At 34.0% G+C, this 18,940-nt stretch overlaps 3 protein-coding genes and 1 long non-coding RNA gene across 14 annotated transcripts in view; 2 read left to right on the top strand and 2 right to left on the bottom strand.

The window, feature by feature from the left end:
* LOC109581763 (adhesion G-protein coupled receptor G6-like) overlaps window positions 1-3,166 on the top strand; it is a 13,607-nt gene extending 10,441 nt beyond the window's left edge. The window contains exons 12-18 of the mRNA XM_019996162.1: window positions 1,040-1,329; window positions 1,373-1,418; window positions 1,478-1,593; window positions 1,645-1,787; window positions 1,843-2,105; window positions 2,148-2,244; window positions 2,300-3,166. Of these exons, the coding sequence (XP_019851721.1) occupies window positions 1,040-1,329; window positions 1,373-1,418; window positions 1,478-1,593; window positions 1,645-1,787; window positions 1,843-2,105; window positions 2,148-2,244; window positions 2,300-3,002 (1,658 nt within the window). The 3' untranslated portion in view covers window positions 3,003-3,166. The remainder of the gene's footprint in view (window positions 1-1,039; window positions 1,330-1,372; window positions 1,419-1,477; window positions 1,594-1,644; window positions 1,788-1,842; window positions 2,106-2,147; window positions 2,245-2,299) is intronic.
* A 3,451-nt stretch (window positions 3,167-6,617) lies between these two features.
* Window positions 6,618-18,886, bottom strand: LOC100634315 (omega-amidase NIT2-like). 5 transcript variants are annotated; one of them, XM_019996183.1, is made up of 8 exons: window positions 18,860-18,886; window positions 18,727-18,818; window positions 7,547-7,706; window positions 7,411-7,499; window positions 7,258-7,351; window positions 7,086-7,160; window positions 6,927-7,005; window positions 6,618-6,797 (listed from the first exon to the last, which is right to left on the bottom strand). In XM_019996183.1, exons 1-8 carry the CDS (start codon window positions 18,870-18,872, stop codon window positions 6,695-6,697), a joined length of 705 nt encoding a protein of 234 aa, XP_019851742.1. In that variant the 5' UTR covers window positions 18,873-18,886; the 3' UTR covers window positions 6,618-6,694. The 5 variants fall into 5 exon arrangements, with proteins under 5 accessions (XP_019851742.1, XP_019851744.1, XP_019851741.1 ...); XM_019996185.1 differs by having other exon boundaries at window positions 18,727-18,815; XM_019996182.1 differs by having other exon boundaries at window positions 18,727-18,886.
* LOC109581774 (uncharacterized) lies at window positions 12,294-18,720 on the bottom strand. Of its 6 annotated transcripts, none has more exons than XR_002184760.1 (17): window positions 18,050-18,720; window positions 17,818-17,992; window positions 17,675-17,763; window positions 17,438-17,611; window positions 17,327-17,386; window positions 17,170-17,278; window positions 16,975-17,107; window positions 16,843-16,925; window positions 15,464-16,428; window positions 14,669-14,808; window positions 14,454-14,624; window positions 14,173-14,390; window positions 13,652-13,891; window positions 13,347-13,437; window positions 13,045-13,274; window positions 12,833-12,957; window positions 12,294-12,477 (listed from the first exon to the last, which is right to left on the bottom strand). It is a non-coding gene; the product is annotated as an uncharacterized LOC109581774 (long non-coding RNA). The 6 variants fall into 6 exon arrangements; XR_002184763.1 differs by having other exon boundaries at window positions 14,173-14,363; XR_002184759.1 differs by having other exon boundaries at window positions 14,173-14,624.
* LOC109581772 (uncharacterized) lies at window positions 14,197-16,264 on the top strand. 2 transcript variants are annotated; one of them, XM_019996181.1, is made up of 4 exons: window positions 14,197-14,284; window positions 15,163-15,206; window positions 15,261-15,384; window positions 15,434-16,264. In XM_019996181.1, the coding sequence occupies exons 2-4, from the start codon at window positions 15,192-15,194 to the stop codon at window positions 16,237-16,239; spliced, it is 945 nt and encodes a 314-aa protein (XP_019851740.1). In that variant the 5' UTR covers window positions 14,197-14,284; window positions 15,163-15,191; the 3' UTR covers window positions 16,240-16,264. The 2 variants fall into 2 exon arrangements, with proteins under 2 accessions (XP_019851740.1, XP_019851739.1); XM_019996180.1 differs by lacking the exon at window positions 14,197-14,284 and having other exon boundaries at window positions 14,805-15,206.
* Window positions 18,887-18,940: the final 54 nt, after the last annotated feature.

Below are 18,940 nucleotides of genomic sequence, written 5' to 3'. Positions count from 1 at the left end.
CATTTTATAGTTTCAACAAGCAGTGTTTAATGGAATAGAATTTAGAGCAGCTTTTATTGGTAAGCATAGCAATAACTTAAATCTATATACTATACATTGTGTCATCTGTTAATAATAATAATGGGGGAGTAAATTCCATAGCTTATTCTCAGTAATTGTTGAAAATTTTGCACTTACATGCATTCTATATCTATATACTACACATTGTTCCATCCATTGTGTAAATTCCATAGTTTATTCTCAGTAATTGTTAAAAACTTTGCACTTACATGCATTCTATATCTATATACTACACATCGTTTCATCCATTGTGTAAATTCCATAGTTTATTCTCAGTAATTGTTGAAATTTTGCACTTACATGCATTCTATATCTATATACTACACATTGTTCCATCCATTGTGTAAATTCCATAGTTTATTCTCAGTAATTGTTAAAAACTTTGCACTTACATGCATTCTATATCTATATACTATACATTGTTCCATAATGGGGGAGTAAATTCCATAGTTTCTTCTCCGTAATTGTTGAAATTTTGCACTTACATGCATTCTATACCTATATACTACACATTGTTCCATCCATTGTGTAAATTCCATAGTTTATTCTCAGTAATTGTTAAAAACTTTGCACTTACATGCATTCTATATCTATATACTATACATTGTTCCATAATGGGGGAGTAAATTCCATAGTTTCTTCTTCGTAATTGTTGAAATTTTGCACTTACATGCATTCTATATCTATATACTACACATTGTTCCATCCATTGTGTAAATTCCATAGTTTATTCTCAGTAATTGTTAAAAACTTTGCACTTACATGCATTCTATATCTATATACTATACATTGTTCCATAATGGGGGAGTAAATTCCATAGTTTTTTCTCCGTAATTGTTGAAATTTTGCACTTACATGCATTCTATATCTATATAATACACATTGTTCCATCTATATTAATAATAATGGGGGAGTAAATTCCATAGTTTATTCTCAGTAATTAAAAATTTGTACTTACATGTATTCTATTCATCAATAGATGACACATTACAGGTTGATACTCAGGTTGGACAAGACAATACTAATGGTTTGACCTCCAATGAAATAGCATCAATCAGATTACCACAAAGCATCATAAGTATCATTGAGAATGATAGAATTGATTTAGCATTCACACTATACAATAAATCAGTATTGTTTCCTATCAGAGAGCCTCCCCCTAATACAATAGTGGGATCATCAGTTATTGGTGCAAGAATTGGTGGAGTATCTGATGGTACTAAACTACCTGATCCAGTAGTTATTAATCTGGCACTGAGGAGAATAGCAGTAAGTGAGCATCATTGATAATGATTACTTTCCATTTTCAAAGAATATTACTAACCCTCGCTGTGTGTATTGGAATTTCACTACAGCAGGTTAAGTTACAGTAGTGGTGATAGCACTACATTGGTAATTAATGTTTATGTTTGTGTAGGTGGTAGGGGAAATTGGTCTACTGATGGATGTAATACGACAGTTAATGCCACTACTAATGATCTCAGTTTCATCAATTGCCATTGTGATCATCTAACAAACTTTGCTTGTCTTGTGGTAACAAAATAAATCTAATTCACCCTCTATAGCTGTATATACTCTTTATAGGATGTGGATGTGTCTGCTACAACTAATGGAGCTACTGAAGCTCCTCAAGATTCCAATCTTATACTAAAAGTTGTATCAATAGTTGGTGTATGTTTCTCATTAGTGGGGCTATTACTAACAATTATTACTTTTATTATATTTAAGTAAGTGTATGTGCATCAAATTATTCTGTATTACAATTATTGTGCTTTGTAATAGGAAATTAAGGGCGAGGGAAGCTAGCAAGTTTCACATTCAACTCTGTCTCTCGATAATTTTCGGGTCAATAGTATTTATTGTTGGTATTGATAGAGTATCAGTGAGAGCTGGTTGTATAACAGCTGGTGTTCTCATGCATTACTTTTCTCTTGTATCTTATATTTGGATGGGAGCTGAGGCTTTGCTAATGTTTCAAAAACTAGTCATTGTATTCACAGACATTACATGGAAATACTTAACTGCTGTTTCCATTTTATGCTGGAGTAAGAAAAAAATGATTTTGCATAATAATGATTCCTCTATAGCTTTGCCACTCTTGCCAGTTGTAATCACATTAGCAATTGACCGTGACTTTTACATTTTTTTATATGAAAAAGATGAAAATGGAAACCAGTCTGGATTGTAAGTGACAAATGTATATTATACTATAATAATAGTTCTGTTGTTGTTTCTATAGTTGTTTTATTACTGAAATGATACCCTTTCTTGCTGCTTTTCTGCTTCCAATTTTCATCATACTGATCTTCAATGTTATTATATTTGTCCTCATTATTCGTGTGGTTATCCTCCACACTATTGGTAAGAAGAAGAGAATGAATAAATCTCCACTTACCACATCTGATGCAATCAAAATGCTAATATTTTATTTTGGTGTCTTGATACTCTTTGGTCTCACGTGGTTCATTGCTGTCCTCACGTACATTATTGATCCTAACATCCCATACATCATTCGGCTCATTTTTGCTTTCTTCAATGGATTTGAAGGTTTCTTTATTTTCTTCTTTCTTGTTATTCTAAGCAGTGACTCGAGAAATGCTTGGAAATCACTTCTCTGTCCTTGGACAGTGAGGGATGGAACGGCATCCAAAGTTGTTAAAAATAAAACTTCAAATATTCAAGTTACGTTACCACAAGCCAAAAATGAAGTGAGTCTAGTTTCGATTAACAGGAAAGATAAAGGAAAAGATTTTGTTGAAAATTTATCAATCGAAAGCGAAACAATTCTTGAAGACAGTGGTTTTTCTAATGATGATGATTCCATGATTTCCAAGTCTGGTAGTATTCGTTTTGATTGTCATTTTTCTACACGACGTAAACACAATGTGGAAAAAATTGAGATAGACTTTACCCATGGCGATGATGACAATGGAGATATTTGAGACATGAAAGATTTTGATTTGTTTGTTTTTCATTCTCTATTCTTATTATTTTTATTAGAAACTGCTACTAATGTGAAATGCCTCAAGTTATTGTTTTTAACTTTTACATCTTTATAAATAGATAATACCTTCACTGTTTTAACTGTTATCATCATCATAATTATTTAATCATAGTTTCAATTGAGATAATTATTGTTAAGTGTTTGATTTCCTAATTTTAGAATGATATGATATTTGAGTAGTTAATGATGTCATAAATTCATTCGATTAAAAATATAGTTTGATAGCAATGATGAGAGAAGCAGTGCTAGTCTTTGTTTTATGTGTTCTGTCACTATCAGTTGCTCAGGATTGTCCTCTACCAACAATAGCAGAAATAGAGGCTGTATTGCCTCCTTTACTAGTCATTTCTGATGGTAGCCAGTCATACTCTCCTAATGTAACTGAAGGATCAGTTCGATATGTCTGTCTAGCTCAAGGGGACATAATTGCTACTTATGAAGCCATAGCTCTTATAGCTACATTCACTCCTAACCCAAGAGAACCTGAACAAACTAGGATATTTGATATTGAGTGTATCAGTGGTACATGGAGTGGAAGGACTGGTAGTTTAGATCCTCCTCCTGCCAGTGTTGTTGATGTTCCTCCAAGAACTGATTGTTATCGGTGTCGGGAAGGTTTTGGTGGTGATACTAGATGTAGAGGTAAGTCAATTAAAATAAAAATAGTAACTATTATTTTGTTGCTCTTATGTAGTATGTAATAGTGCTTGTAATTCTGGACTGATGAGGTGTACTGGATACTCTTCTAATGATTGTTGTTTATCATTTGCTGCTAATGGTCAGTGTGATGGTAGCACTGACTGTACATCATCAGGTCCTAACTATGTTGCTACTGAGAGTAATAACTTCACTTGCAGTATGTTTATTATCTAAAATAATAATAATGATTTAATACTTTTAATGTCATAGGCTGCAATTTAACCTGTTCTACTGGTTATACTATTAATTCTAATTGTGTTGACTGTGATTTCACTAGTATCTGTGATAGAGACAGTCCATGTATGAATGGAGGAGAGTGTATACAGTATTCACCTGCTATCAACTACACTTGTGATTGCACTGGCTCATATACCGGATATAATTGCTCAGGTATTATATTAGTAAAAATTTAAGTTTATGATCAAAACATACAGTTGCTATTATATGACATTACTATTCATTTATTAACAGATTGCAGTCTATCCTGTTCTGATGGCTATACTGTTAATTCTAAGTGTACTGACTGTGATTTCACTAGTATCTGTGATGCAGACAGTCCGTGTATGAATGAAGGAGAGTGTATACAGTATTCACCTTCTGATAATTATACTTGTGATTGTACTGGCACTGGATACCAGGGAGTCAACTGTACTTTTGGTGAGTTATATATACGTAGTCTCTAATATCTGGTTATAGTGTAAACTGGCTACCTAGCCTACCTGTACTCTTTATGGGATAGCATGTAATTTATAATTGGCTGTTAGTGTGGAGCAATAAGTATTAAATATTAATTCACTCATTTCTTAATACCATATAAATGGCTTTTTCGAGGGTTGCAAATTTCACAAATTTTATGAATTCATTCCTGATTCGTGAAAATAAAATCTGCAAAAATCAATATAATTATGGTGCCCACATGGCACATGGTAGAATTCGCAAAATTAAAATCCACGAATTGGAAATTTATTATATTCTGTGAAACAATCATAATTTTCTTAAAAAACCACTTATACCGTATATAGCTCATCTATGTACACAGTCTGGTTGTGAGAGATGTGATACTACTGGATGCTGTCAAACCTGTTCATCAGGTTATAGTACGAGTGATGATAATTGTTCTTGTGGTAAGTTATAAAAACAGTGAAAGTTTATATCATGCAGTATAACATACATGTAGTTTGTTCATTGTCCTGTAACAGTGGATACACTCCATTAGCTAATTGCACTAGTTGTGTTTTGACTGACATTTGTGAAGCATCAAATCCTTGTGGCACTGCTGACTGCTCACTAGGATCTCAACCATATCAATACACTTGCTACTGTGCTACTAATAGTTAGTGCTGTACTAATAATAAATAAGTCGTTGTATATTGTATATTGATATAGATACTCAAAATCAAAGTCTGTCAGCTTCTATCATTGCAATTATTACAGTGCTATCATTGATAGTTGCTGCGTGCATTGAACTGATTGTTATACTGGTATTGGTTGTTGTTGTGATTTGGATTAAGAAGGAAAAGCAGCAGCAGGAGCAGCCTACTAATGACTATGGTACATTAATACTCAATTAACCATTAGGTTGTTTTTCTTTCTAACAATAGCTGCAATTGTCCCAGTTATTTCAGACCCAGAAACAGAGGTTAACCTTGCTTATGAAGCTGTCAGGCAAAGTTAATTTGTTTTATGACATAACTAATGCATCACATTTTCAAATTGTGATAATTTGGTGTAATTATGTTAAAGATGATTCTCCTCCTCTTAAGTTCTGTCCATTTGTGTTGTTGTCTTTTTATATTATCATAATGACTTTATCCAATTTTGGAGCAACTTTAAAAATTTGTAAAAATCCATATTTGACCAGAATCAATTCAAACTTTCTACGCAACGTAAGTATATGTATATGCATTAAAAATTATAAAACGAAGAATTCTTTCCCTTTTATTTTTGAGCAACTTAAAAAATTTGTAAAATTTGTAAAAACGGTCCAGCAGCCATAGTGTCACTTTTTCCTTTCTTGAGAATGATCTGATGGGGCATGGACCTGCGCATAGTCATTTGGAGTAGAATAGTATAAGAATTATCCTTGTAGCACCAGCCAATATTGAGATACACCTCACCAATGGAATTGACAGGACTTGATGATGACGATGATGAAAAAGGTGGCTGAACAAAATGAACTTTTTGCCAATTTTTAACTTTCCTCTTAGACAAGGTTTAGAGCCACACTAGTGGTACCAATGATCAAGATAAGATCCTCTAAGGAGCCTGGTAAGCATAGGAGCTTGTTTTCCCGGTATAGCAAGGCTGTAAAAGTCATGGCAGCCATTTTGATTCCGGGTGAATCCTACATTGTAAATGCTACCGCGTTACTAATAGTACAGGGACTTGGCCCAATTTTTGAGCAACTTTTAAAATTCGTAAAAAATCTAAATTTGATTAGAATTAGCTCAAACTTTCTACACAACATAAAAACATGCATGTATCAAAAAAAATTATATAAATGGAGAATTCTTTCTTTTTAAATTTTAGCAAAATTTGGCTCAGAACCCTGTACTAAGTACAGGGACCTTGGCCTGATTTTTGAGCAACTTAAAAATTCATAAAATATCCAATTTTAATCGGAATCTGCTCAAACTTGTTACACAACATATGTACATCTATATATCAGAAAAAAAATTTTAAATGAAACATCTCTAGTCATTTTAGGCAAAATTTTCCTGTACTGGGGTCATTGGTCTGATTTTTGAGCAAGTTTAAAACTTTTCATAAAAAATCCAATCTTTAATAAACGGAATCAACTCAAAATTTCAGAAAAACATAAAATCATGTATACAGATAAAATTATAAAAACTCTCTCCTATCTCTTTTTTATGAAATACCAGTATTGTGAATAGTTGTGATCAATATTACTAAATGTCATTATGCATTGACTTACCATGGAGATACAATCAATGAGTGGCCCCATGCAACATAAGTAGCACTTTCATCTCTAGCAACACTACAGAAAGCAGTATATACCTGACAATCAACTGATCTGTTTGTAATAAAGAGAAGGAATAATAATACCATATGTTGGGAAAGTTATTCATTATGTAAATTCAATTTACATAATGAATAACTTTCCCAACTAAATTGATTAAAAATGCTCTCGCTCTCTCGCTACCTTGCTCTTGCTAACAGCTCCCAATGGGCTGGGCCTGTTGTCATGTTAAAAGCTCCTGGATACACTAAAACCTTGCAACCTAAAAGAGAGGAGGAAGAAGAGGAAAGGGAGAGAGAGAGAGAGAAAGTAGTAGGGATTTATATGGGAACAGAGGCTGACCTCTATTTCTATAAAGACCTGCAAGCTCAGGAAATCGTGCATCATAGCATATGCCAAGACCAAACTTGCACCATTCTATGAGTGATAAAAAGCAAATCAAACAAGAAGAGGATAAATCATTAATTATTTCCATCTGTCCGTCCCTCTCTCTCACATACACACTATACAGTACCAGTATCAAATGTCTGTGGGGTCTGTCCAGGACTAAGTACATCCGATTCAGTGAATTTAATCTTTCCAGGAACGTCTATGTCAAATAAGTGCAACTGTGTATGTACACGTATGTGTAACTTAAATTGTGTTGCAAATAAATTTTACATTTTACCTTTCTATACAGTGCAAGCTGATTCCCATCAGGGCCAAAAACAGAGCAAGTGTTGTAAATCTTGTCTTGATACTTTTCAGGTATACTGCCTATACAATAAACAATGACTGTTTGACACATTATTAGTGGCTCTCACCTCCAATGAGATAAGTCTTTGTTTCTTTAGCTAATTCTGAGAGCATCCTCGTTGAGTCTCCGTCCGGGACAGGCTCACAGTATTCAGGGAAGTAACGAGTCCCATAGGGTGAGTTGAAACATTCTGGCAGACTAACTACTTGGGCACCGTTGCTGGCCGCCTCGCGGACCATCTCAGCTGCTCTCTGGAGATTTTTGACTTTATTGGAGCCAGGGAGACACTGAACGAGGGCTAGTCTAAACGTTTGAGCTACTGGTGTAGATAAAAATGAATAATAGAACATGTCTTGTATCTTTACCTTTGGTAGCCATTATAATGATAGGTGTGGCCAATATCTAGGTGGGGCTGAAAATCAAATTGCAGAATCAACAGAATCAGGTGACTTCTAACAACTAACAAGACTACTAACATAGATATTAACTTCTAACATGGACCATAAAGGACAAAGAAAGCTCCAAGTACTATTACAATAGAATATATTATACAGTGAAGGCAAATATGAATGAATACAGATAAAAACTGAGCCTGAGGGTATTTAGTCAAACATGGCTGATGGCTCTCTAAAAGAATTTCTAAAATTGCTCAAAAAATTGAACCAAAATTGTCTCATGCCAAACTTTGTCAAAAATGAAAAGGAAAGATTTCTCCACTTTTTTCTGATACATGTAAATGTTCTTATTTTGTGTAGCAAGTTTTAGCTAGATCTAATTCCGACTCAAATCTGTCTGAATTTTTAAAGTTGTACAGGGCATTGGCAGGCAAACTTTGCCAAAAATGAAATTTTCTATTTTTATAATTTTTTCTGATATTTATTAAGTTTCAGCTGATTCCGAATTTCTGATCAAAGTTAGATTTTTTTTAAACAAATTCTTTAAGCTGCTCTAAAATCAAGCGAAATTCCCTGTACAGGGAATTCGCCAAAGTCCCTTGCAGGGTCTTTGGCTAAAAATGAAATTTTGAGAATTTACCATTTAAAATTTTTTTTATAATGCATATACATGTCAAAAGTTTGAGATGATTCTAATAAAAATTCAATTTTATACAAATCTTAAAAGTTGCTCCAAAATCAAGCCAAAGTCCCTGTACTTGTTGTATTTTTATCAGAAATGGTTCAGAGAGAGCTCTTATGTTTTGCTTAGGAAAATGAAGAGGGCCGAGTTGTAACAGGACCTCAAAGAGATAAAATTCATGGTAGAAATACTGTCCAAGATCTACCACTTAAAAATACAGATGACAATGACACCCCACTAACGACTGATACTGATCAAATCATTACGTCTCAGTCTGGGTCAGAGGACAGTGATTCAGACGGCACTGATCAAGAAAGTGATTCAGATACCGATCATGATGCTGATAAAGATGAGTTAGATGAACCTCCACACAAGATTAATCTTCCCAAAACAACCGAACAACAAGATGTTCAAGCGACCAATCAGCTTCGCTACCGAAACACCTCAAGCAAGAAACCCCAACACAAAGAGTATTTGGATGAATTCAGCAAAGAATATCCAAAAGAAGAGTCTAACAAAAAATTTGATCCTCCTTCAACTGAGAGTCCTTCATCATGTTCGTGTCCATTTATTTTGGCATTGCTAATTCTGATTGCTCTCCTTGCATTCTTATTAGGATTCCTTGGTGGCTCTGTCTGGTCAAGCAATAGGTGTCTGAGGTCTTGTATGGCAGAATTAAATGGACAGAGGATTGCCATGCAGGAGGAATGCAAGGACAAAGATAACCTGGAACTAAAAGGTTTGTTGAAGGAAATGGAACTTGAAATGAGACACTTAGAAAAGGAATTAAATGCCTCAAAAGACGAGAGTAAGAGGTTGCATCAATCATCTAGAGAATGTACTGAAGATTATGACAAATGTAAGGATCAAAAGTTAACATGTCTTGCTGATCTTTTGAAAAGCCAAGAGGACGCTAAGAGGAAGAAAGAGGATCTTGCAGCATATCAACTAGAGGAAGTTTCTAAACTTCAGAAAGGGCTCGAAAAGAAGGAAGAAGAGCTAGAACAGTGCAAAGAGAAGAAGAAAAAGTGTGAAGATGATCTTGAAGCATGCCTTAAAGAAACCAAAAAGAAGGAGAAGGAATGCGATGAGGATAAGAAAGAATGTCGTCATGAGCTTTCAATTTGTCTTGTAAACATTAAAGCAATAGAAGTGAAGCTAGATGCATGTGATAAGGAAAAGATAGAATGTGAAAATAAACAACATAAGAAACCTTGCAACAAGAGAAGAAAGCATCATCATCATCATCATGATCATCATCATCACCATGGTCACCATCACCATGGTCACCATCATCATTGCCATTAAATTTATTTGCTATACTAATTATTTTAATAATAAACTATAATTGTAATGATTTTATAAATTTAATAAGTTACTGTTTAATAAACTGAATGATTCTGAACTGAACTGCTCAAAAATAAGAAGTTTAACTTGAAAAGAAAAGAATGGAGGTAAGTGTTAAGTTATAATGACATGTATTAGCTTAAGAAGGAATCTCAAGTTGCTAGCAGCATTTGCAAAAATAATGGTTAAGCTTATAAAATTAAGATCAGGCATTAATTAAACTAGAACTAGTCTAGTATCCAGTGATTTAATATCAAACCAGGAGAAAGAGTGGGAACTAATTACATGTCTCATTTGTAATTTTTTTGTAACTCTCCTTTTGTATTTTTGGATTGTATGAATATATCATTGACTGCATGTTGTCACCCAGCTGTGCAATTTTTGCTGACAAGGATTTTTATGAGGGGAAGTACTTTTAACAAAATGTTATTATAAGCAACCACAATGATGTTTTTGCTGAAACTGGCTATTTAGTGCTATTATATGATCATATTTTTTATTTATAGGATAGTGAAGACCCTCAGAGGCCCATTCCAAAGCAAAAGACATTACTTTGCCATAAATGTGAATCACTGCCTCAGTCTCACCATAAACAACTAGAGAAAAACCCTCCTCATAATGTAAGTACTTACTTACACGATATAAGGTCATAACTGTGCATACTTGCTAAGTCTTTATCATTATTAGAGGTGCTATATCAAATATTCTATCCTATATGATATCAGAGGTGCTATATGATATAGGAGGTTTTATATCATATGCCATTTCAAATGTAATGTAATTTTATAGTAATATATATAATAATTTGACTCATTTGGCACCCCATATATATATATACCATACTATAGTATGGCAATGCACATTAGTCTTCTATTATTTGTTCTTTGATGACATTGACCATGCATATTTGTATGGTTGTGCATGAAATGCATGTATCTTAAATTGTGCACATTTCTGCATAACCTATTATGATAGTTCTTAATTTGGTGTCTATATTTTTACTTGCAGGACAAAAGTTGTTGCTATCTTCTTATTATATGCATTCTAGTTGCTATACTTGCTATATTTGCTGTTCTACTTTTGGACTCTCAAGATAAGTTGGCTAATTGCCAAAATGAAAAGAAGACAAAGATAGAAGAATTGAACCGTCTTCATGTAAATGAAGTTAGTAGCTTTAAAGAAAAGATTGCTCAAACTGAGAATCAAATTGGAATGGACAACGACATCTTTAAACTGAAAGCAGAAATGAAAGAGCTTAATCATGAAACATGCAAGCAAGAAAAAGCTGAATGCATCAAGGAAAAGGAAGAGCTGAGGAAAGGTATAGAACAGTTGAGTGAGCAAAAAGCAGCTCTCAATTTAAATTATACAACATGTGACTCTGAGAGGCCAGCACACAACGAATGCAAAAATGACAAGCAAACATGCCTTAAGGAAATTCGTAACCTTAATGACTTTATTGATAAATTAAAGAGTGACATAGCAGCTTTAAATGTGAAATATGCAAAGTGTGATACACATAGAGATGACTTCGAGCAATGCAAAGTTGAAAGGAGAGAGCTCGAGCATAATTACAAGAAACTGGAGGCAGAATTGAGGGCTCTTAACATAGAAGCTGTCAGACTCAACATAACTCACAGCTATGATAACAAGGAAATAAAAACCTGTGACCGACGTCTTCATGATTCTAATGTAAAGATGCTGGAGTACATGGAAAAGTATGTGACTTGCCTGAAGGACAAAGACAGCACAAACTCTGAACCACAGAAGATATGTAAAGTAGAGCTTGCAGAATGTTTAGCTAATTTAAGGCAAGTTATAGATACCAGCAGTGAGTGTCAAGAAAAACTTGCTAGGTGCATCTGGTGCTAAAAAGTTCTAGAACCTTTCTTGAGACTTGTTTTTTTTTGATTAATTATTTACCTAGTCCTATTTACGCATGTTAGCTTTTTCCATTTACCTTTATAGTAATCTATTTATACACACACTAGTCACCAGATTACACACAGAGTAGTTTGTTTTTTACTGTTTCTTACAATGATGTTAGAATAAATGAAAAGAACATGTCAGCACATGGGTAGAAATAGGGGGGCTGTTGCATGGGTGTTACAACTTTCTCTATAAAAATTAAAATCCTTTTCATCTTACTTTGCTTTTTCCAATCAAAATGCAAAGACAGTGCATTCTTTGAGTTATAACTTTTACTATTACTTTTCTCCTCTGACCTGTCAGTTTTTCTACTGGTTTGGCTCCTTCATCAGTTCCAATGCACAAATACCAGTAGAACAGCCAGTCTTCACTTGGCCTGGATCAATTACTGTACCCGTGGACTTCCCATACTTTGAAGGTATAGCAAAAAACTGCACACAAACTGAGAACCAGCCAATTAATACTATTAATATATCGATCTTAAAAATGCATGGGCTCAAATCAAATATTTTGACTACAGTGTTTGTTGCAGCATAAACAAGAAAGATTGTTCGCTACCATACAGCACAATTGTATGTTCATTAGTGTCCATATTGATACACAAACAGTCTTTATCTCTCTCTTCTTTAGATCTTCTTTTTTATCCTGATAATAAAATAAATAGCTGGGTCAATTAAGCATCAAAAATCAGTTTAAATTGTACACAATATGCATGTACATAGCTACATGTATATTGTCTCCAAGCCATTTTTGATGATCCCGTCCTTTCTCTTCCTTTTTTCTGACCTCTATGTAGCCTGTGTGGCCTGATTTTAGGGGAATTTAAAAATTTGTAAAAAATAGGAATAAGCTCAAACTTTCTACACAACATAAAAACATGGATGTGTACTAAAAAATGGAGAATTGTCTTGTTTTCATGTTCATGCTATATACTACAAGTATACACTACATGTAATTAATACTTTTCTAATTGTGGGAATCCTTTAAGTAATTGACTCACATGGTATAAGATTATTCAATACTTCACTCTGGCTTGCTGACTGAACTGTTGCTATTAGTGGCATCCCAAGAATGAAACCCAGGTCTACCACCAGGAAAAGCAGTCCATATCACATGAGAGAGATCCTAAGAGAGAACCTTCAAATAAAAAATCTTAAAATTACATGTACATGCATCCCTTTCATAATTCCGCTCTCTTCCTTTTTCTCTGACCTCTAAGTAGCCTTTTTTAAACACAATATAAGTTTCTCTCCATGATATAGGATGATGTCTTCAATATTAAAATAGTGTGTTACTGATGATAGAGATATTCGTTTCATGAAGTCCTCGTTTGATACTTCATTAAAGAGCATGACTCTTGACAGCAATGGAAAACACTCCTCCATTTTTATATCTTATTGAAATGAGAGTGAAATTGAGAAAGGACTGATTTTTTAGTACCTCTATATTAATTAATAATAATAATGATAATGATAATAATAATAAAAGATTATTATAATTAACTATCATTTTACTTTGATTTAGTCCATAAGTCATTAACCTCTATTCAATTTATTGTGTTTCATAAACTCCTGGACAGCTTGTAATCTCTTCTGAAACTGAACCCTACACAAACAAGCAAACAAGAAATAATATGCAAACAAATAAATATAGAATTAATGTACAAACAACATACATGTACATATGCTTTTGAGATAAAAATCAGCTCTATAAATCTTCTACATTATATATGTACATGTACATGTACATATTACAAATATGCCAAAAGGAAGGACATTAATATGTGTACATATGTGTATCCATTAAGTAGTACATGTACCTAGGTTACTGTGTATGAGTGATGATAGCAGCAACAGGCATATACCCATAGCACCAAATACCAAGTAACATGACACGTATTGCTAATACCCTCTCATCATTATTCACTGGTGCAATGTCACCATATCCAAATAGTGTGGTTGTAGTTGTTGACCAGTATAATGATAATATATAGTTATGAATGACTGATGAGGAGGAGCATCCAATGTTATTCATAGTAATCCAACTGGTTGGCTTGCACCTATGTAGTAATTAATAGGAAAATTCTGTTACTACTAATACTATGAATAATATTAAGATTATGGTGAGATGTAACTTAACAAGTATAAGTACAAGTAGCATTCAATGACATTATTATAACATATGTAATAATGATGTCATTGAATGCTACTTATACTTATATGACATCATTATTACATATGTTATAATGATATAAATAACAAGATGGGCCAAGTAGAGTACAAGTACATTATAATACAGTATATAGCAACTTTCAATGACATCATCATTACATATGCTTACTGCTTAGTCAGTATATTGTTGGCTCTATCTCTTACCAGGAGCACATGCTACAGTCTTACCTCTGTACCAGTAACTGATCACAAGCTATTGAGAACCAGGCACAAGCTGACCAGTGAGTTATCAATATGATGTACATTAAGAACTTAAGACCTCTAAGCCTTGATATGGAATGATGAAGTGACTTTTCTAACCTATCAAGTATCAAACCAGAGAATCCCCTACATGTACATGTCAGTAAGAAAGATTTTTGTTTGTGCAATGTACCTGTATCTTTAGCTTACCTTCCATAGCTTCAATCAGTCTATTTTAAAAGCTACAGCCCAGTTTAGTTTAATAGCAACAACACATGACTAGCTGCTAGTATCTCTGTGGTACTAAAGCTGCCACATTAACCAGGAATGTAAAGGAACTTGAATAAGCTAATGCTATAGTCATTGGGTCTCTTTCATAACCTGTAAAAAAACAACAATAATAACAAAATAACTTTGTTACCTACCTTTAGCCATGACAAATGATTTCTTCAATGATATTATAATGTCAATAACAAGTATTAGGTCAATAAGGTATCGGTGTCGGTATCAATAAACCTGGAGCATTAGAAAAACTAACTGAGTGATGGTAGCTTGAGAAACCAGCCTATAAAACAGTACATGTATAGTAATAATAGCTTTCCATTTCCCATTGTTGATTGCTTCAAATGATAAACATACATATACATGTACAACATTGTCTCTACAATTACTGACTTGAATGGATATAGCCAACACACTGTGATAATGAATGAAAATAGAATATAATTCCATATCAAGAGACTTTGATTTTGGTAGCAGAGGTTTGTCAATAATAATCAAATGTATTCTACTGATGATCAGACTTGCACATGTGTGATGTACATGTGCAGTATTGATGCTATTCAATTGTTCACAAATATACACTATACATCATGGCATAGTCTATTATTGCTGCTCTTTAATTCACCCTTTGCAATAGATACAAGTGTACATTTTAATTAAGCAAAAATGTCAGATGACGAGGTACACCATGTACATGTACATGCTATTGAAATTAATTAATTGCATCTCATGTAGCCACTTAATGATCAACAAAAAAGCTCAAGTGTAGGAAGAGGAAGAGGACATAAATTTGTAGGAAGTGGAGGAAGACAAGAAAGCACAGTTAGAGGAAGAGGAAGAAGAGAAAATAGAGGAGCAGGTAATGTCAATCACAATTTCACAAATGACTTGTCATTATTGTCAAACAGATTCAGCACATAATTATAATCTGAGACTACCTGGGGCTAATATCAATAAAGTTTCCAGAGCCAAAGAAACAGACAATTTATCTCTGCAGTCAGTAGCCACAGAAACAGACAATTTAGCTGTGGAGTCAGTAGCCACACAAACAGACAATTTAGCTGTGGAGTCAGTAGCCACACAAACAGACAATTTAGCTGTGCAGTCAGTAGCCACACAAACAAACCATCCGGTGAGAATTCCAAGTTGGGATATAATTTTATTAATCTTCATTGCTGTTTTGCTAATCCCGATTGCTGCTATAATTGGATCCGTTCTTGGATCTGATTGGAGAAGTACCAAGTGTGACCAAGAAAAAGGAATAATAATAAGTGAAAAAGATAACTACAAACAAAAGTATGAAGAAAAATCAGAGGAACATGATAAAGAGTCTGAATACTTTAATGCTACAATGAGACTCTTAGAACAGGACAAAAATTCCTCAAAAGCTGAAATCGAACAAAAGCAACGTCATCTTGAGGAATGCAGAGAAGAATTTGATAGATGCTCCAAACGAAAACAGAAGCTTGATGATGATTTGGTCGAATGCAAAAAAGTTGACGAAAAAAATAAGGAACAGTGTGCAGTAGAGCAGCATAACCAAGAGAAGAAATGCAACAGTGCTATAAGAAGATGCCAGGATCATATTAACGAAATAAATAAGGAGCTTGATAAATGTCAACACGAAGCAAAAGGTGGCAGTGGAAACCTTTCAAGCAGCAGTATAAAGCTTCTTATTTACATAGCTACAACAATTCTACTTCTTTCTCATTAACAAAATGAGGTGGTTGGATTATAATAGTTATGGCTAATTTGGCACAAATGATGTGTGTGACTTAATGTACATGTAGATGTACCTTGATACTGTAGGAAACTTGCTTCTCATATAACTTAGTATCACATTATTATATTTTGATTGTTCCATTTCTCTTTTGTAATGCTCTCCTCTCTTTTTCAACATTTCCTATAATAATAATAATAATAATAAACAAATTATAAAAAGAGATTTATGGTACTTTCTGACGAAAGGTTGGTCATTATTTCATTTAATTCATTTTTATTCAGTGCCAATACATGACAATGAGTCTTAGCAGTAAAAATTACTTCATTTGAAGTATCATCAGACTCTAAACCAACAGGATCCTGTTAAGGAAATTTAATTAGCATAGACCCTATTGCCACTCAGGCAAGCTCTGGAAGCCACAAAGGCCTCTTGCTCCTTGTTTCCCCATGTAGCTACACTGTATCTTGCCGTCCAAATCATGAGTGTGGGTGGATACTGTAATGCAATAATTACTTGCAGAAATTAGTGCCCTATAGGGTCTATACATGTACATGTACATGTATGTGCATGTAGTACACATTAATATATGCATACAATATATGCAGCATTGCTTCTCCAAAAACATCTCCTGGCTTTAGTTCCTTTAATAAATGAATTGGATCAGCTTCTTCAGCAGCCTGTACATACAAGATTATAAGTTCATTTATTTATTCATAAATCATTTACTTCAGCAGTCCGAAGTAAGGTATTGATCAGTTTCATATAATCATTTGATGTGGTAGGAAAAACAATTCCTTTACTTTAGAAGCTAGAGCATCAAACCCTCAAAAACACGGGACATTCTATGAAATAACTTGGACTAGAGAAAAAAGAGAGAATATAAACATAATAAGAGCTATTATTGTTCCTTATAATTCTTACTGCTATCATAGTGTCTTGATACATTTCATTTCTTGCATCATTCCTAAGTGCAAGTGGAAGGTCCTCTAATAGATCTTTAATTACCAATAACACCACTCCTATAACTCCACTATAATAAACAGCAACAACAATAAACAACAACAAAAACATTATTTACATTATATTCCAATTAGTCGGTAACTCTTCTAAATAATACTAAACTAATCTTTGCAATTTTCTATGAATAAAACTAATAATTATTATTTATTACAAATTAGAATTATTTTACCATATGTAACTCTTGATTGGCTGAAGTTGTTAAGTGTACTTGCCTCTTGCTGCATCAAGATTGGTCAGAGTTGAGGTCACGCCTTCAAGAATGTACCCGTACCTGACCACACCCCACACCATCAAAACAAGTGCAATGAGCTTCTCTGATAATGAAACAGCATGAATGTCACCACTGAAGAGAAAAGAAATGATGTACATGTACATTATACACAATGTATGTAGACTATGGACATACCCAACTGATGTGAGACTGCCAAGTGCTAATAGCCCAATAAAGTGAAACAATATACTTTTGAGTAATACTTGCACTAAATACATTAATATCTAGATGAAAGAGAGAGAGAGAGATAGGAAATTGCAAAGACCTATCATTATTACCTATTGCAATATTGGAACTATTAGCCCAGGTACCACTTAAGCATGAAGGAGTTCAACAGCATTATAGCAAGACAGTGAGTACAAGCAATAAACTGAACAGACAGACCAGATAGAATGACATACAGGAGAGACTGAATCCAAGGGCCATATGAGATGAAATACCTCTCACATTTAGCTATGGTACAAAAAATAAATAGAATATTCAATAGTTTAAATTGAAACTGGCTCTTACTCAAAAATTTCCAAATCCTATAGACACTGAAAACTCTGTTAATTAATCCTTACAAAAGTACCAATAACTAGTCTTTAAATATCAACGCAGGTAAATTGTAAAATGCTTGACATCAATTCTAGCAGCACTGTGGTCTAGTACAGGACGTGAGAGAATATTAAAAGAAATAGGGGAAGTCTATTGATGTACACTATTGATAGCCAGAATTTGTGATTAGCATCAAATTCAAACAATATGCTAACCCCTGTCACTTATGATGGAGAGGGTTAGAACTGACGAAGAATGGTGGAAACTTTAACTTTCAGCAGAGGTACTAGTATCTCTGCTTTCATGCAGAGTAGAGATTAGCTGATACATTATATGTTGCTCAAATTTTCAGAGATTCAAACCATCTCCTGTCCTTTGTTATAGGTTTAAAAGAGAGAAGTCTATCGTTGCCTTGCCAGCAAGCAAGCTATTCATGTGTTTCAACATCATGGCTTTTAAGCATGGTCAAGGTGTAGGCAGTGCAGCCATAGTATTTTTAACTGCCTAACTCTCACCTCCAATGAGATAAGTCTTTGTGTCTTTAGCCAATTCTGAGAGTATCCTCGTTGAGTCTCCGTCCGGGACAGGCTCACAGTATTCAGGGAAGTAACGAGTCACATTCTGGCATCGTTGCAGGCGTTGCTGGCCACCTCGCGGACCATCTCAGCTGCTCTCTGGAGATTTTTGACTTTATTGGAGCCAGGGAGACACTGAACGAGGGCTAGTCTAAACTTTTGAGCTACTGGTGTAGATAAAAATGAATAATAGAACATGTATCTTTAACTTTGGTAGCCATTCTAATGATGGGTGTGGTCAGGTTAGGGTGTGGCTGAAATCAAAATTGCAGAAATAGAATCATTGGAT

Source organism: Amphimedon queenslandica, unplaced genomic scaffold, assembly GCF_000090795.2.
Source record: "Amphimedon queenslandica unplaced genomic scaffold, v1.1 AMPQUscaffold_13420, whole genome shotgun sequence".
Classification (NCBI taxonomy): domain Eukaryota; kingdom Metazoa; phylum Porifera; class Demospongiae; order Haplosclerida; family Niphatidae; genus Amphimedon; species Amphimedon queenslandica.
Note: the sequence above shows the minus strand (reverse complement) of the source record. Positions and strands in the feature narration are given on the sequence as shown.

Bases quoted from the DNA above. Each gene is read 5' to 3' on its own strand.
- LOC109581772 (XM_019996181.1), top strand. The intron at 15,385-15,433 runs GTAATGTCAATC...ATTGTCAAACAG, and splicing joins AAGAGAAAATAGAGGAGCAG to ATTCAGCACATAATTATAAT.
- LOC100634315 (XM_019996182.1), bottom strand. From the start codon at position 18,849: ATGTTCTATTATTCATTTTTATCTACACCAGTAGCTCAAAAGTTTAGA. The intron at 7,500-7,546 runs GTGAGAGCCACT...TTTATTGTATAG, and splicing joins AAAGACTTATCTCATTGGAG to GCAGTATACCTGAAAAGTAT. The intron at 7,006-7,085 runs GTCAGCCTCTGT...CCTCTCTTTTAG, and splicing joins AGGTCTTTATAGAAATAGAG to GTTGCAAGGTTTTAGTGTAT.